General features: G+C 47.3%; 1 protein-coding gene across 3 annotated transcripts in view; it reads right to left on the bottom strand.

Moving 5' to 3' along the window:
- Positions 1–13,072: 13,072 nt before the first annotated feature.
- Positions 13,073–16,855, bottom strand: part of LOC138663409 (oocyte zinc finger protein XlCOF8.4-like) — a 74,337-nt gene continuing 70,554 nt past the window's right edge. For 2 of the 3 annotated variants that reach the window (XM_069749602.1, XM_069749601.1), the window contains one exon: positions 13,073–14,405. In XM_069749602.1, the coding sequence (XP_069605703.1) occupies positions 13,486–14,405 (920 nt within the window). In that variant the 3' untranslated portion in view covers positions 13,073–13,485. Of the gene's footprint in view, positions 14,409–16,855 lie in introns of all 3 variants that reach the window. The other variant, XM_069749600.1, reaches the window with a different exon arrangement.

Raw genomic sequence — 16,855 nt, forward strand, 5'->3', positions numbered from 1 at the left:
ATCAAACTAGGATCTTTGGACAGTTCAGTGAACGAAGAGCAAACTAGGATCTACGGACAGTTCAGAGAACGAAGAGCAAACTAGGATCTACGGACAGTTCAGTGAACAAAGAGCAAACTAGGATCTAAGGACAGTTCAGGGAGTGAAGAGGAAACTAGGATCCACAGACAGTTCAGGGAGCAAAGAGCAAACTAGGACCTACGGAAAGTTCAGGGAGCAAAAAGCAAACTAGGATCTACAGACAGTTCAGTGAATAAAGAACAAACTAGGATCTACGGACAGTTCAGGGAGCGAAGAGCAAACTAGGATCCACGGACAGTTCTTTGAGCGAAGAGCAAACTAGGATCTACGGACAGTTCAGTGAGCAAAGAGCAAACTAGGATCTAAGGACAGTTCAGGGAGTGAAGAGGAAACTAGGATCCACAGACAGTTCAGGGAGCAGAGAGAAAACTAGGACCTACGGACAGTTCAGGGAGCGAAGAGAAAACTAGGATCTACGGACAAGCCAAACAGAATGGACCGCACAGCTGAAAAACTCTGGGATAAATCCTTGGTGCTGTTTCAGAGACTCCAGGTGCCAAGCCAAAAAGTATCAGAGCAACAGTATTTATCCAAAAATGAAGTGGCAAAAGGCAATCGCTGTCCCAATATTGTCCTTTATTTGGTTTTTACATCTTATAACAGCATTCTAGAAGCGCGTGTGACAATATTGGGACGGTGAGTGCCTTTTGCCACTTTATTTTTGGATAGTATCTACGGACAGTTCAGGGATCGAAGAGCAAACTAGGATCTACATACAGTTCAGGGGGCGTTATACTGTGTAAGTACAGAGATATATTGTCCTCCTGTGCTGTAGTTAGACGGGTATATTCTTTTATATTATGTACTTGAAGGGTGGCGGGGCCAGGGCTGTAGTCATGGCCGTCAGCAACCCTTGTATCTTCCCCGTCCGTTTAAAGTACCTCGGTGCTGCTCCTCTATGCCATCAGGGTGTTCCCGATATGGGACAGTTACCTCTGCAGACGATTCCAAAAATAAAGAGTCACAGTCTGGTTTCACTTAAATATGTTTACTCCGTAACTTGTCATCCAGGGCACACACTTTTACAGCATCGGGCTTCGGTGTCTCTGACCCTTGCCTGTTGCTAAGCCTGCATTCAGGATGGTAATATACGTACTATACGGTCCCACAGTGTCCTCAGCATCCAGTATTTCTGCCTTTCATGGGGGCATTCCCTGCCGTTTTGCACTGGTCCTGAGAATGGCAGCCCACGCAAAAATCTGCCACATCTTGGTGCACTTACTCTCACTTTGCTCAGACTTCTGTCTAGCAGCTGCAGTTCTAATAATACTGCACTGTTGATTCTGTGATTGCTGTACTTTCTGCTCTTAGTTCTGGCCCCCTGGATACTACTGCAGGGCCCACTCTTCCTAGAAGAACGTTACGGGGCAGACCCCAGACCCCAACTGAACTAAAGCAGGAAGCTCTAACTGTCTTATCCCATCGTGCCTCTCCTATTTTAACTATTCCCTGTGCCATACCTTACATCTATGATGCCCCCATCTAGTGGCCATCTTGGGGTACTACTCCCCTAACACTATACTGGCCCGGGGCACTTACTTTCCCTAACAACAGTACATGTGCAATTATGGCAAAACATATTATACACTAGACCAGTATATACATGCAGAGTAATACGCTTTATGCGTACCACCACTCAATACGAATAGTGATAATGTAATGTAGCAGTATCACATGGTACATAAACAGAGGTTGGGGGGAAGAAGGAACAATACTATTACCACATCCCCTACATTCTTAATGTGGGCAAGATATCTGAAGTGCTCTGCTCCTTGCACCTCGTACACACACGGCTCCACTCAGTACACCCCATACACACACGGCTGCGCTCCGTATACCTCTTACAGCTCTGCTTCGTACACATGGCTCCGCTCTGTACACCAGGCACACATGCGGTTCCGCTCCGTACACCTCATACACACACGGTTCTGCTCCATACACCCCATACACACACGGCTGCAGTCCGTACACCTCTTACACACACTGCTCTGCTCTGTACACACACAGCTCTGATTGGTACACCTCGCATGCACGCGGCTCTGCTCCTTACACCTCGCACACATGGGGCTCCGCTATGTACACCACGCACACACGCGGCTCCGCTATGTCCACCTCGCACACACAAGGCTCCACTCCATACACCTCGTACACACACGGCTCTGCTCCGTACACCTCGTAAACACACGGGCCCGCTCAGTACACCTTGTACACACACGGGTCCGCTCCGTACACCTCATACAAAAGGCTCTGCTCCGTACACCACCTACACAAGGCTCTGCTCCATACACCTCGTACACACACGGCTCTGCTCTGCACACCTCATACACACACACACACGGCTCCGCTCCGTACACCTCACACACACACACATATGGCTCCGCTCCGTACACCTCACACACACACGAAACCAGTGAAATTTCTCATTTATGTGAAGCTTTTGTTCATGTCTGCTATGTCTTTGACCAGGTCATGGCAAGTCTGTCGTGCAGCTAATAATGGCAGCAGAATAGTCTAATAAGCACAAGAGCACTTTATACATCATTGTGGTCTCTAACTATTAAGTTCTGGAAGGCCTTGTTCCCCTCTGCTCTATATTTATTTTTTGTGTTTTGCAGATTGCAGATGCGTATACAATACACAAGAATAGTCCAGGTCATATTCCTGGCCTCTAATGTGTATAGAAGGGAATCGGAGGGCATATTTTTCTGTGCAATATTCTGTGCAAATATTATAGCTGGTGCAGCAATATACCTTGTGCCACATTTTTATATTTATGCATTTTTTCATTTTCACAGCGTGACCTAGGTTTTTGTTGTGTATGGTGTTGGGGTGTGGGCGTGGGTAGACGTTACGGTCCGATTAGGGCCAGAAGGGCCAGCCGACGTTGAGTGGGGGCGCCATGTCGAATTTTAGGGTGTCAACCTCCACTGCCAGGAAGGTATAAACTCTATTAGGAGGATTAATAGGGATTTAGCCAGGAATATTTTTCTCTAGTAAAGAGTTCCTGTTGTACTCTGGCTGGAATAATACCCCGCCCACACCTTCCGAGTTATGGTGTTGGTAGTTATTATTTATTTATATTACTACATTTTAATGATGATACATTAAATATATTTTTAAGGGTGTTTTTTCTTCTTTTGGTTGAAATATATTTTTGATCTTTATAATAAATTATCCTTTTACAAAATCCAGCCTACACTGGAATTGGCCTTACTACCTACATGTGACTTCTCCATCGCCAAATTTTAGAAAAGCCTACTTAGACATTTCTTGATAGCTGCACGTTACTTAATTCCTCGTTACTGGAAACAATCAAAATCTCCTTCGCGCTCTGATTTTGTCTCAGAACTCAATCATATCTTTAGAATGGAGCAATTGATCGGTCAAGATACCGAAACCTCGGACAAAGTGCTTAATGTTTGGCCCCCTTGGATTGTTTTCAGGGAGACCGAGGAACTAAATATTTGGCTACGTTAAATGGCCTGACAGAAAAATTAAACCCTTATTTATTATTACTATTTGACGTGAAACAACTAGTTTACAATTTTAAAAGAAATCCAGGCTCAAGTCAACTCGGAGAAGAAACCAGATCCTTTCCCTCGCTCCCTCCCCTTCCTCCCCCCTTTTTTTTTCTTCTCTCTTCTTCTTACTTTCTCTCTTTCCTCTTCATAGTCTAAGCTATATCTAGACTCTCCTTTGGTTGTTGCCTTTGGACTCCCTTACTCCCAATTGACATTTACACATCACTCCAAAATTATATAATAATACCGTATATACTCGAGTATAAGCCGACCCGAGTATAAGCCGACCCCCTAATTTTGCCACAAAAAACTGGGAAAACTTATTGACTCGAGTATAAGCCTAGGGTGGAAATGCAGCATTTACCGGTGAATTTCAAAAATAAAAATAGATCATTATTTCCCCATAGCTGTGCCATACAGTGCTCTGCACCGTTCATATTTCCCCATAGCTGTGCCATATACGGTGCTCTGCACCGTTCACTGTGCCCCATAGATGTGCCATATACGGTGCTCTGCACCGTTCATTGTGCCCCATAGATGTGCCATATACGGTGCTCCGCACCGTTCACTGTGCCCCATAGCTGTGCCATATACGGTGCTCTGCACCGTTCATTGTGCCCCATAGATGTGCCATATACGGTGCTCTGCACCGTTCACTGTGCCCCATAGATGTGCCATATACGGTGCTCTGCACCGTTCACTGTGCCCCATAGATGTGCCATATACGGTGCTCTGCACCGTTCATTGGGCCCCATAGATGTGCCATATACGGTGCCCTGCACCGTTCACTGTGCCCCATAGATGTGCCATATACGGTGCCCTGCACCGTTCACTGTGCCCCATAGATGTGCCATATACGGTGCTCTGCACCGTTCATTGTGCCCCATAGATGTGCCATATACGGTGCCCTGCACCGTTCACTGTGCCCCATAGATGTGCCATATACGGTGCCCTGCACCGTTCACTGTGCCCCATAGATGTGCCATATACAGTGCCCTGCACCGTTCACTGTGCCCCATAGATGTGCCATATACGGTGCTCTGCACCGTTCACTGTGCCCCATAGATGTGCCATATACGGTGCCCTGCACCGTTCACTGTGCCCCATAGATGTGCCATATACGGTGCCCTGCACCGTTCACTGTGCCCCATAGATGTGCCATATACGGTGCTCTGCACCGTTCATTGTGCCCCATAGATGTGCCATATACGGTGCCCTGCACCGTTCACTGTGCCCCATAGATGTGCCATATACGGTGCCCTGCACCGTTCACTGTGCCCCATAGCTGTGCCATATACGGTGCCCTGCACCGTTCACTGTGCCCCATAGATGTGCCATATACGGTGCTCTGCACGGCTCACTGTGCCCCATAGATGTGCCATATACGGTGCTCTGCACCGCTCACTGTGCCCCATAGATGTGCCATATACGGTGCTCCGCACCGTTCACTGTGCCCCATAGATGTGCCATATACGGTGCCCTGCACCGTTCACTGTGCCCCATAGCTGTGCCATATACGGTGCTCTGCACCGTTCACTGTGCCCCATAGATGTGCCATATACGGTGCCCTGCACCGTTCACTGTGCCCCATAGATGTGCCATATACGGTGCTCTGCACCGTTCACTGTGCCCCATAGATGTGCCATATACGGTGCTCTGCACCGTTCACTGTGCCCCATAGCTGTGCCATATACGGTGCTCCGCACCGTTCACTGTGCCCCATAGATGTGCCATATACGGTGCTCTGCACCGTTCACTGTGCCCCATAGCTGTGCCATATACGGTGCTCTGCACCGTTCACTGTGCCCCTTAGATGCTCCACATAAATCTCTGCCGCCGCCGCTGCTGCTGCTGCAATAAAAAAAAAAAACCACACTCACCTCCCTTGATTGCAGCTCCCGGCGTCTCGTTCCGGCGCCTCCATCTTCCCGGCGTCTCTGCTCTGACTGATCAGGCAGAGGGCGCCGCGCACACTATATGCGTCATCGCGCCCTCTGCCTGAACAGTCAGAGCACAGACACCGGGAAGATGGAGGCGCCGGCCGGGAAGATGGAGCGACGCTCGGCGGCTGGAACGAGGACAGGTGAATATGCTATACTTACCTAGTCCTGGCGATCCTCGCGCTGTCCCTCTGCCTGGTCTTCGGTGCCGCAGCTTCTTTCTCTATCAGCGGTCACCGGCACCGCTGATTAGAGGAATGAATAGGCGGCTCCACCCCTATGGGAGGTGGAGCCGCTTATTCATTTCTGTAATGAGCGGTCCCACGTGACTGCTGAAGAGGGGAAGAAGCTGCAGCACAGAAGACCGTGGGACGGCAGGGACAGCGCGAGGATCGCTGGGACTAGGTAAGTATGCCTCAGCGCCCTCACCCCCTCACCCGCCGACCCTGCCACCCACCTTGACTCGAGTATAAGCCGAGAGGGGCACTTTCAGCCCAAAATTTTGGGCTGAAAATCTCGGCTTATACTCGAGTATATACGGTAATAATCTTTATTTTTATATAGCGCTAACATATTCCGCAGTGCTTTACACACATTATCATCGCTGTCCCCGATGGCTCAGAATCTAAATTCCCTATCAGTATGTCTTTGGAATGTGCAGGGAAACCGGAGTACCCGGAGGAAACCCACGAAAGTTGGACTGTTACGGAACCCCACAGCACCAAGAATATGTTGTGCAGTTATATGTATGTATAATAGGTTCCATGTGAGATGCATGTCCCTAGTGCATCAGCCCACAGGCTGCGCCCCTGGGCAGAGAGGACAAGATATTCCCCTTTTGACCTTCCCCACCTTTGTAATTCCCACAGTAAATATCGGCAGGCTCCGGCCACCTGCAGCTATGGTAATGTATGTCTGGCCTGCCGCTTTTCAATTGGCCAGCCCTCTGTATCTGTGTGATATATATTCTGTGTCCTGTGAGTAAAGTGTTGTCATACTGGAAATATGTGGAGACGCAGTGATCTTTTATATGCGCCCATATAATCAAGAAATTCCAGCCAGCGTCCTTCATTCCGACTCCAGCCAAAGCAGAGTGGACCTCCTGTAACACGGGGTGCTACTGAAAGAGGTACTCCAGCACGGCAGACCCTGGTACCGTGGTGGCAGACAGCGGGATGTGATACCCAGTCTACAGGAGGAAAGGAATGAATGGAAAACAACTAACAAAAGTTAAAGAGGACTACATTAAAAGATCTGGTGGAAGCTCGAGGGTTAATCGCCAGCAACAAAACAAAAGCGGATTTGATAGCAGCCATCATGGAACACGACAGTGCAGCGCCCCCCAATGTGTATGTGGAGGAGACTGAATTCCAGAGGGAGTTAAAAACAGACTGGCGTTCTATGGCCCAAACCCTGCAGTAGAGATCATACGAGAGGTGATGGCTGATGACAGTTGGGGGAGGCAGAGGAAGAAATTGATGGCTTTCTGCAGGACTTTGAGTGGCAGTGTGCCCTTCATCAAGTGAAGCCGGAGGAACGGGTTCAAATTCTGGCCAGCAAGCTGACAGGCCGGGCAGCGGACGCCTATCGCACGGTACCTGATGAGGACTGTATGGACTATGAGCGGATCAAAGAAGTGATCTTGGCCCGATATGCGCTGACACCAGAGGCATACCGCCAAAAGTTCAACGGACATATAAAATGAGTAACCGGTACCCATGCTGAATGGGCCTGCAAATTACGGCGGTCACTGCTACAGTGGGTACAAGGGAGCCAAGCAACCACTAAGGAGGACGTCCTCCAGCTCTTCATGTTAGAACGATTCTTTAATGGACTAACCCCCGAGACACAGAAATGGCTTCGGGACAGGCGGCCAACGACTCTTGAGGAAGCTGCTCGTCTGGCTGATGAACATCATGATGTCAGGAGGCCTCAGCTGTCTGGATCAAAGATGGTCACTAGGGGTCCGCCCATGGACCTGGAGGCCCCCAAACCACAGAAGATTGTAGGGGGACCAGCTAAAAACGCGGCCTACCACAGTCCCCCTGGGGCGCGATGCCACACCTGCCATCAGCTGGGCCACCTGCAAAAACAATGTCCCAACCGGACTCAGCATACCCAGTGGCCAAAGGCGGGAACAGCTACCTTCCGCCGGGCCGCTGTACACTGCTACCAAGGCGAAGCTGACCCGGCATTGGGGGCTACGACTAACCAGGGGGTGGAAGAGATGAAGGAAGTGCTGCATGAAGTAGACCCCGTGCAGGCAGCCCGGGCAGATAATTGACAACAGCATCGACAGGTCATGTGGGTTAATGGGAAACGTATGCAGGGACTAAGAGATTCCGGGGCAACTTTGACCCTGGTGAAGCCTCATCTTGTCCGGGACCAAGAGAAGATGAACCGGACAGTGGCAGTCCATGTAGCAGGGGGAGCCATTCATCGACTGCCCACTGCCAGGATTCACCTGAACTGGGGAGTCGGGGATGGCCTTGTTGAGGTCGGCTTGATGGTGGATTTGCCTGCAGACGTCTTGCTGGGAAATGACTTGGGGCTCATGTTGTCTACCTTCTCGGTTGCCCCTCTGGCTGAGACATATCCTGTGACCACCCGGAGACAAGCTCGAGCTGCGGAGGCGGAATCACACTCAGAGGAGGCCCAGGTAAGACATCTTAGCCCTACACGTATTTCCATAGCCAGACACATTTCTTGGGCCACCCCAGATGAATTTAAGAGGGAGTTACTTGAGGATCCTTCATTGGAGGGATATCGCGGGAAGGCACAGGAGGGGAGAGGGGTACTGGAAGGGGAACAGTTTGTATGGAAGCAGGGACTCCTCTACCGGATCACAGCAGCACCACACAGGGACGAGCCCTACTATAAAACGACAGCTGGTAGTTCCCAAGAAATATAGGCAGGAGTTAGTGCGAATCTCTCATGACATACCCTTGGCTGGGCACTTCGGCGTCAGTCGCACCAGGCATTGTCTTACCCAAAACTTCTTTTGGCCGGGGGTAACCTATGATGTTCGTCAGTACTGCGAACTGTGACAGTTGCCAGCGAATTGGCAAGAGGGGAGATGGATGCAAGGCCAAATTACGCCCCCTCCCCATTGTGGAGGAACCATTTAGCCGGGTAGCGGTCGATCTGATAGGGCCGTTAGCCAAACCCAGTCCGTCAGGTAAAAGGTATATATTGACAGTGGTAGATTATGCCACACGGTATCCAGAGGCGGTTGCGTTACCTAACATACTGGCAGAGATGGTGGCGGCTGCCCTGCTCCAGGTTTTCTCATGGGTTGGATTTCCCCGGGAGATTATCTCAGACCAGGGTACCCAGTTTACAGCAGAGGTGACCAACCAACTGTGGAAGCTGTGCGGCGTAAAGTCCATTAGAAGCACCCTGTACCACCCGCAAACCAATGGGATGTGTAAACGCATTAACGGGACGTTAAAACAACTCATTGGGACTTTTACCAGGACCTACAGGGACTGGGAAAATTCTTGCCACACCTCCTGTTTGCCTATCGGGAGGTGCCCCAAGAATCCACGGGGTTCTCCCCATTTGAACTGGTATATGGGAGGCGGGTAAGGGGACCCCTATACTTAGTGCTAGAACACTGGGAAGGGGAGGGCATCATAGAAGGGGTACCTATTGTACCCTATGTGCTGGAATTCTGGGACCGCCTACTGGAGCTGACCCAGGCTGTTATGATACGGTGGTCTAGGAGCAACATGGAACGAGCTCTGAAGGACGTGGTAACTGTACTGACCGCAGTCCCTAAGCTCAACACAACACTAGAAGTAGCCGTGGAATGCTCCTAACTCTCCCTAGGCATCTCGTCACAGCCTAAGAGCTAACTACCCCTAAAGAAAGAAGCAGGAAAACTATCTTGCCTCAGAGAAAATCCCCAAAGGATAGATTAGCCCCCCACAAATAATGACTGTGAGTGGAGAGGGAAAAGACATACACAGAATGAAACCAGGATGAGCACAGGAGGCCAGTCTAGCTAAATAGATAGGACAGGATGGAATACTGTGCGGTCAGTATAAAACACTACAAAAATCCACACAGAGTTTACAAAAAATCTCCACACCTGACTAAAGGTACAGTCACACTAAGCGACGCTGCAGCGATACCGACAACGATCCGGATCGCTGCAGCGTCGCTGTTTGGTCGCTGGAGAGCTGTCACACAGACAGTTCTCCAGCGACCAACGATGCCGAGGTCCCCGGTAACCAGGGTAAACATCGGGTTACTAAGCGCAGGGCCGCGCTTAGTAACCCGATGTTTACCCTGGTTACCAGCGTAAAAGTAAAAAAAAAAACAAACACTACATAGATAGTTACCTTCCGCTGTCTGTCCCCGGCGCTGTGCTTTCCTGCACTGACTGTGAGCACAGCGGCCGGAAAGCAGAGCGGTGACGTCACCGCTCTGCTTTCCGGCCGCTGTGCTTAACACAGGGCAGAGAAGCACAGCGCCGAGGGACAGACAGCGGAAGGTAAGTATGAAGCGGGTTTTTTTACTTTTACGCTGGTAACCAGGGTAAACATCGGGTTACTAAGCGCGGCCCTGCGCTTAGTAACCCGATGTTTACCCTGGTTACCAGCGAAGACATCGCTGAATCGGTGTCACACACGCCGATTCAGCGATGTCAGCAGGAAGTCCAGCGACGAAATAAAGTGCTGGACTTTCTGCAGCGACCAACGACATCACAGCAGGATTCTGATCGCTGCTGTGTGTCAAACTGAACGATATCGCTAGCTAGGACGCTGCAATGTCACGGATCGCTAGCGATATCGTTTAGTGTGACGGTACCTTAAAGGTGTGGAGGGCAAATCTGCCTCCCAGAGCTTCCAGCAAGACAGAATAAATTCACACTGATAAGCTGGACAAACATAGAAAGCACAGAATGGATAAGTCCACAATCTATGGACAGAAAAGAGCAAGCAAAAACTTAGCTTAGCTGAACTGGTCAGGATAACAGGGAACTCCAAAGAGATGTGAATCCAACAAGGAACCATTTACAAGTGGCACTGGCTGAAGAAAGAGCCAGACCTAAATAGCCGAGCAGAAGAGACGAAAAGTGGAGGCAGCTGAAGACAGCTAACTCCAAGGAGCAGCCATACCACTAGAAACCACAAGAGGGAGCCCAAGAGCAGAACTCACAAAAGTGCCACTTACAACCACCGGAGGGAGCCCAAGAGCGGAATTCACAACACCAGGCTGTATGTGGGAACATGCAGGTGGCCCAGCGGCGCCAGTGCGTATGGTACGATCGGAGGGCCAGAGAACGCACCTTGGAAATAGGACAGAAGGTCCTGGTGTTAGAGCACACTAGGCAGAACAAGTTCCAAGCTGCATGGCAGAGCCCTACCAGGTAGTGGGGAAAATAGCCGACACCATCTATAATGTCACCGATTGTGACGACCCCAGGGTTATCCGCATGTTTCACGTGAATATGCTGAAGCCCTATCGGGAGCGCTCAGAAGAGGTAGTGGCCATCTGTGCACCTGAAGCAGAGGATTTAGCCGGACTTCCCTTGCCTGATGTCTTAGGAGAAAGGACGCAGTCTAAAACATGGGACCAGGTACACTTGGGTGAAGACCTAGGTCCCCGGGAGAGACAGCAGGCGGAGGCGTTGTTGAGGCAGCGACAGAGTATGTTTTCGGGGAGACCAGGGTACACTCGCCTGGCACAACATAAGGTGGAGACCCAGGATTAGACCCCCCTGTGACAACCCCCCTTCCGCGTCCCTGAGTCTGTACGAGAAGGGATGCGACAAGAGATACAAGAGATGTTGCGTTTAGGAGTCATTGAGGAGTCAGATAGTCCCTGGGCATCCCCCGTAGTGTTAGTGCCCAAGAAGGATGGGACTACACGTTTTTGTGTAGACTATCCTAAGCTCAATGAGAAAACGGTGACGGATGCGTATCCCTTGCCGCATGTGGATGAGTTGTTGGACCAGCTGGCGGGGGCAAAGTATTTGACCACCATCGATTTATGCAAAGGCTACTGGCAGATTCCCCTTAGTCCTGACGCTATTCCCAAGTCGGCATTTGTCACCCCGTTCGGCTTATTCCAGTTTCGAGTTATGCCATTCGGGATGAAGAATGCCCCGACGACCTTCCAGAGGCTGGCTGACCGGCTTCTGGATGATCTCCAGGACTATGCTTGTGCCTACCTGGATGACATCGCCATCTACAGTGCAACATGGGAAGAGCATCTAAATCACCTAGAGACAGTATTGGACAGGATCCACAAGGCCGGAATCACCCTGAACCCAAACAAGTGTCACGTGGGCAAAGCAGAGGTTCAGTATTTAGGGCATTGGGTGGGAAGTGGGAAACAGCGACCAGAACCAGCCAAGATTGAGGCCATAGCCAAATGGCCCACCCCATGCACTAAAACCCAGGTCATGGCGTTTCTAGGGACAGCAGGGTATTACATGAAATTCGTCCCCAATTACAGCAGCGTAGCCAAGCCCCTCACTGATCTGACCCGTAAGAACCAACCCCACCAGGTAACCTGGACCCCAGAGTGTGAGGAAGCCTTCCGCCAGCTAAAGGACGCCCTCACCAATATCCCTGTATTGGCCGCACCCGATCCAACTAAATGTTTCCTTGTTCACACAGACGCTTCTATGTTTGGATTGGGGGCAGTACTGAGCCAAGTCGGGCCGGACGGCCAAGAACACCCGGTAGCTTATCTGAGTCGGAAACTACTGCCCCTTGTGAAGTAAGCTATGCGGCCATCGAGAAAGAGTGCCTGGCGGTAGTATGGGCACTCAAAAAGTTGCAACCATATTTGTATGGATGACAGTTTTCCCTCCTAACGGACCATAATTCCCCAGTCTGGCTTAATCGGGTCTACGGAGACAACGCCAGATTACTGCGGTGGAGTTTAGCCCTACAACCTCTGGACTTCACCATCCACTACAGACACGGCAAACAAAACGGTAATGACGATGGACAAAGACAACAAACAGAACTTGTACCCACCCCATAAACTTCGGTCATCCCCAAACCGATCCGTTAAGGATCAGAATGTGTATGCTGATCGCGTCGCAGAAAAGGGGAGCCGTGCTATGGAACCCCACAGCACAAAGAATATGTTGTGCAGTTATATGTATGTATAATAGGTTCCATGTGAGATGCATGTCCCTAGTGCATCAGCCCACAGGCTGCGCCCCTGGGCAGAGAGGACAAGATATTCCCCTTTTGACCTTCCCCACCTTTGTAATTCCCACTGTAAATATCGGCAGGCTCCGGCCACCTGCGGCTATGGTAATGTATGTCTGGCCTGCCGCTTTTCAATAGGCCCACCCTCTGCATCTGTGTGATATATATTCTGTGTCCTGTGAGTAAAGTGTTGTCATACTGGAAATATGTGGAGACGCAGTGATCTTTTATATGCGCCCATATAATCAAGAAATTCCAGCCAGCATCCTTCATTCTGACTCCAGCCAAAGCAGAGTGGACCTCCTGAAACACGGGGTGTTACTGAAAGAGGTACTCCAGCATGGCAGACCCCGTTACACTGGGAACTCTTGATACACAACACTTGCAAACCTATTGCGGATATTACGTATCTTTAACTTAATTTAAAGTAGTACGCTTATAAGGTTGAAATCATAATTTGTGGATGACTTTCAGACTTTCTTTTAAGGAGTCAGTTATAACTATATTTCAATACTGTTCGAGAGACAAAACAATGGTATTATATAGATTTATGCAGAATATCATAGTATCTCTACATTTTTGCTTGTGTTTATGATTGCATATTAATACTTGACTTTTCTTGTATATTCACATGCAACTCAACTCAATAAACTTGATTTACAACAAAACAATCCAACATTTTAAACATCAAAAAGGCTTCTCCCCTGTGTGAGTTCTCTGATGTTTAATAATAAGAGTTGGTTTCTGTATAAAACATTCCCCACATTAAGAACATGAAAAAGGGTTCACTCCTTTGTGGGTTCTCTGATGGCTATTAAGATTCGATTTCTGGTTAAAGCATTTCCCACATTCTGAACAAGAAAAAGGCTTCTCCCCTGTGTGAGTTCTCTGGTGGCTAAGAAGATAAGATTTTTTCACAAAACATTTCTTACATTCTGAACATGAAAAAGGCTTCTCCCCTGTGTGAGTTCTCTGATGTATAACAAAATCTGATTTACGGTTAAAACATTTCCCACATTCTGAACATGAAAAAGGCTTCTCCCCTGTGTGGGTTCTCTGGTGGCCATAAAGATGCTCTTTCCGCTTAAAACATTTGCCACATTCTGAACATGAAACAGGCTTCTCCCCTGTGTGAGTTCCTTTGTGTCTAGCAAGCTCCCATTTTTGGAAAAAACATTTCCCACATTCCGAACAGGAAAAAGGCTTCTCCCCTGTGTGAGTTTTCTTATGCTTAACAAAATTTGATTTCCGTGTAAAATATTTACCACATTCTGAACATAAAAATGGCTTCTCCATGGTGTGACTACTCTGATGACTAAGGAAAGATGATTTCTGATTAAAACATTTCCCACACTCGGAACAAGAAAATCTATTCTCTTCTACAGGAATTGTTTGTTGTTTAAGAAAAGACTTTTCGAGAGGAAAACCATTTCCATATTCTGAACGTGAAAATGGCTTCTTTGCTTCAGGAACAGTTAGTTTTTTAATGCTTATGTTGTGACTTTGATTTTCCTTAGTAGTTTGTAATGAATTAGAAGAAAGGACCTGTTTCAAAAGATCAAATGATGGGTCTTTGCTGTAAAGGGATGATGGTATATCAGGAGTTATGGCATTCATTTCAATTGGATCATCTGATTTAAAAAGTGAAGATCTCAGCTGTCCCTCTGATCTCCTGATCCAGTCTTCTGCTAAGAAAAAAAAATATTTTTTTGAATAAAATATCTTTGAATTTTTTTAACATTTCTAATTAAATTGTAAAATGCTATGTAAAAATATTGAATTATTCACCAAGACAATGACAGTTCAAAGTCTAATAGAAAACCTCATTGCATGAAGAAGTTGTGTAGTATTCAACTGTTTGCTCATTCTGCCTCCCAAATATGGTATAAAAAGCCGCCAAACAATGTTATGTAGGTAAAAATGATACCAATAAAAACATCTACTCATCTCACAAAAAAACATCAGTCCCCACTCAGGTCCATCATTTGCCAATGGAAAAACAGAGGTTTCCACATTATTAGTGGTTCAAACGCTGTTGAAAAGCAACATGGCTTCCATAAACCAATCCAGCAATATCCACCTTCCCAAAGTCAAATCTACCCTCGCTTCTGAGCCTTGCAATGTGCCCAAACCAAACTTAGCATCCATGTATTTGGCATTGTTATAGTGAGAAGAACTCACTTAATTCACGGTACCTTCAAGGAGCACAATCTAGACACTATGTCTTGGGCAATAAAATGGCAAATGTGCAATTTTCAGTCTCCAACATCCAATGTGTGCCAATTTCCGGAAAGCGCTATTGGAGACAAAATATTCACTACTCTTAGTGATTTATTCACAGAGCGTTATAATTTATAAAATGGAGTCACTTTATGGGGAATTCTATTGCTCTGGCTTTCTGCCATTTTGTCATGTTAACCCCTTAATGAACGCCGATACACCTTTTAACTGCGGCAGTTAAGGATACTTGTGCCTCAGCCCTGCTTTTTAACGGCGTTGAGAAATAAGTGCATAGCACCTCCTAGAGTCAGAATTTCTCCAGGGTCCTGGCTATCGAAAATTCACGGAATAACGGCAACTGCAAAAAAGAAAAGTCAGATTTCCCCATTTAACCCTTTTCTGCCATCGGACGTACTATTCATCCCATGTTACCTGGGACTTAATCCCCATGGACAGAATGGTACGTCCAATGCGGTCAGGCGCACTCCCACCGATAGCGCGGCTGATCTCGGCTGGGTGTCAGCTGACACAACTGACACCCGGCACTTCTGCTTTATTAATTAGAGGCATCATATTAAGTAGTCCTACTTCTTTTGTCTTGTCCTCATAAGGATATGAATGGGTCCGGTCTCACAGATGCACTCGTCATGGACCATTTTAATTATGTTGTTTATTTATGTTTGTGTTATGTAATTTGTATATTAACCCTTTAGTGACAGAGCCAATTTGATACTTAATGACCGAGCCAATTTTTACAGTTCTGACCACTGTCACTTTATGAGGTTATAACTCTGGAACGCTTTAACAGATCCCGCTGATTAAGAGATTTTTTTTTCGTGACATATTGTACTTCATGTTAGTGGTAACATTTCTTCAATATTACTTGTGATTTTATTTATGAAAAAAACAGAAATATGGAGAAAATGTTAACATTTTGCAATTTTCAAACTTTGTATTTTTATGCCCTTAAATCAGAGAGATATGTCACAAAAAAATAGTTAATAAATAACATGTCCCACATGTCTACTTTACATCAGCACAATTTTGGAAACAAAATTTTTTTGGGGTTAGGGAGTTATAAGGATTAAAAATTGACCAGCAATTTCTCATTTTTACAACACCATTTTTTTAGGGATCACATTTGAAGCCATTTTGAGGGGTCTATATGATAGAAAATAACCAAGTGTGACACCATTCTAAATCTGCACCCCTCAAGGTGCTCAAACCACATTCAAGAAGTTTATTAACCCTTGACGTGCTTCACAGGAACTGAAACAATGTGGAAGGAAAAAATGAACATTTAACTTTTTTTTGCAAACATTTTACTTCAGAACCATTTTTTTTATTTTCACAAGTGTAAAAACAGAAATGTAACCATAAATTTTGTTGTGCAATTTCTTGTGAATACGTCAATACCCCATATAAGGGGGTAAACCACTGTTTGGGCGCACCGTAGAGCTTGGAAGAGAAGGAGTGCTGTTTTACTTTTTCAATGTAGAATTGGTTGGAATTGAGATCGGACGCCATGTCGCATTTGGAGAGCCCCTGATGTGCCTAAACAGCGGAAACCCCCCACAATTGACACCATTTTGGAAACTAGACCCCTCAAGGAACTTATCTAGATGTGTGGTGAGCACTTTAATCCCCCAGGTACTTCACAGAAGTTTATAACGTAGAGCCGTGAAAATAAAAAATAGCATTTTTTCTACAAAAATGATTTTTTCGCCCCAAAATTTTTATTTTCACAAGGGTAACAGGAGAAATTAGACCACAAATGTTGTTGTGAAATTTCTCCTGAGTACGTCGATACCCCATATGTGGGCGTAAACCACTGTTTGGGTGCACCGCAGAACTTGGAAAAGAAGGAGTGCCGTTTTACTTTTTCAATGCAGAATTGGCTGGAATTGAGATCGGA

Source organism: Ranitomeya imitator, chromosome 2 (genome assembly GCF_032444005.1).
Source record: "Ranitomeya imitator isolate aRanImi1 chromosome 2, aRanImi1.pri, whole genome shotgun sequence".
NCBI lineage: Eukaryota > Metazoa > Chordata > Amphibia > Anura > Dendrobatidae > Ranitomeya > Ranitomeya imitator.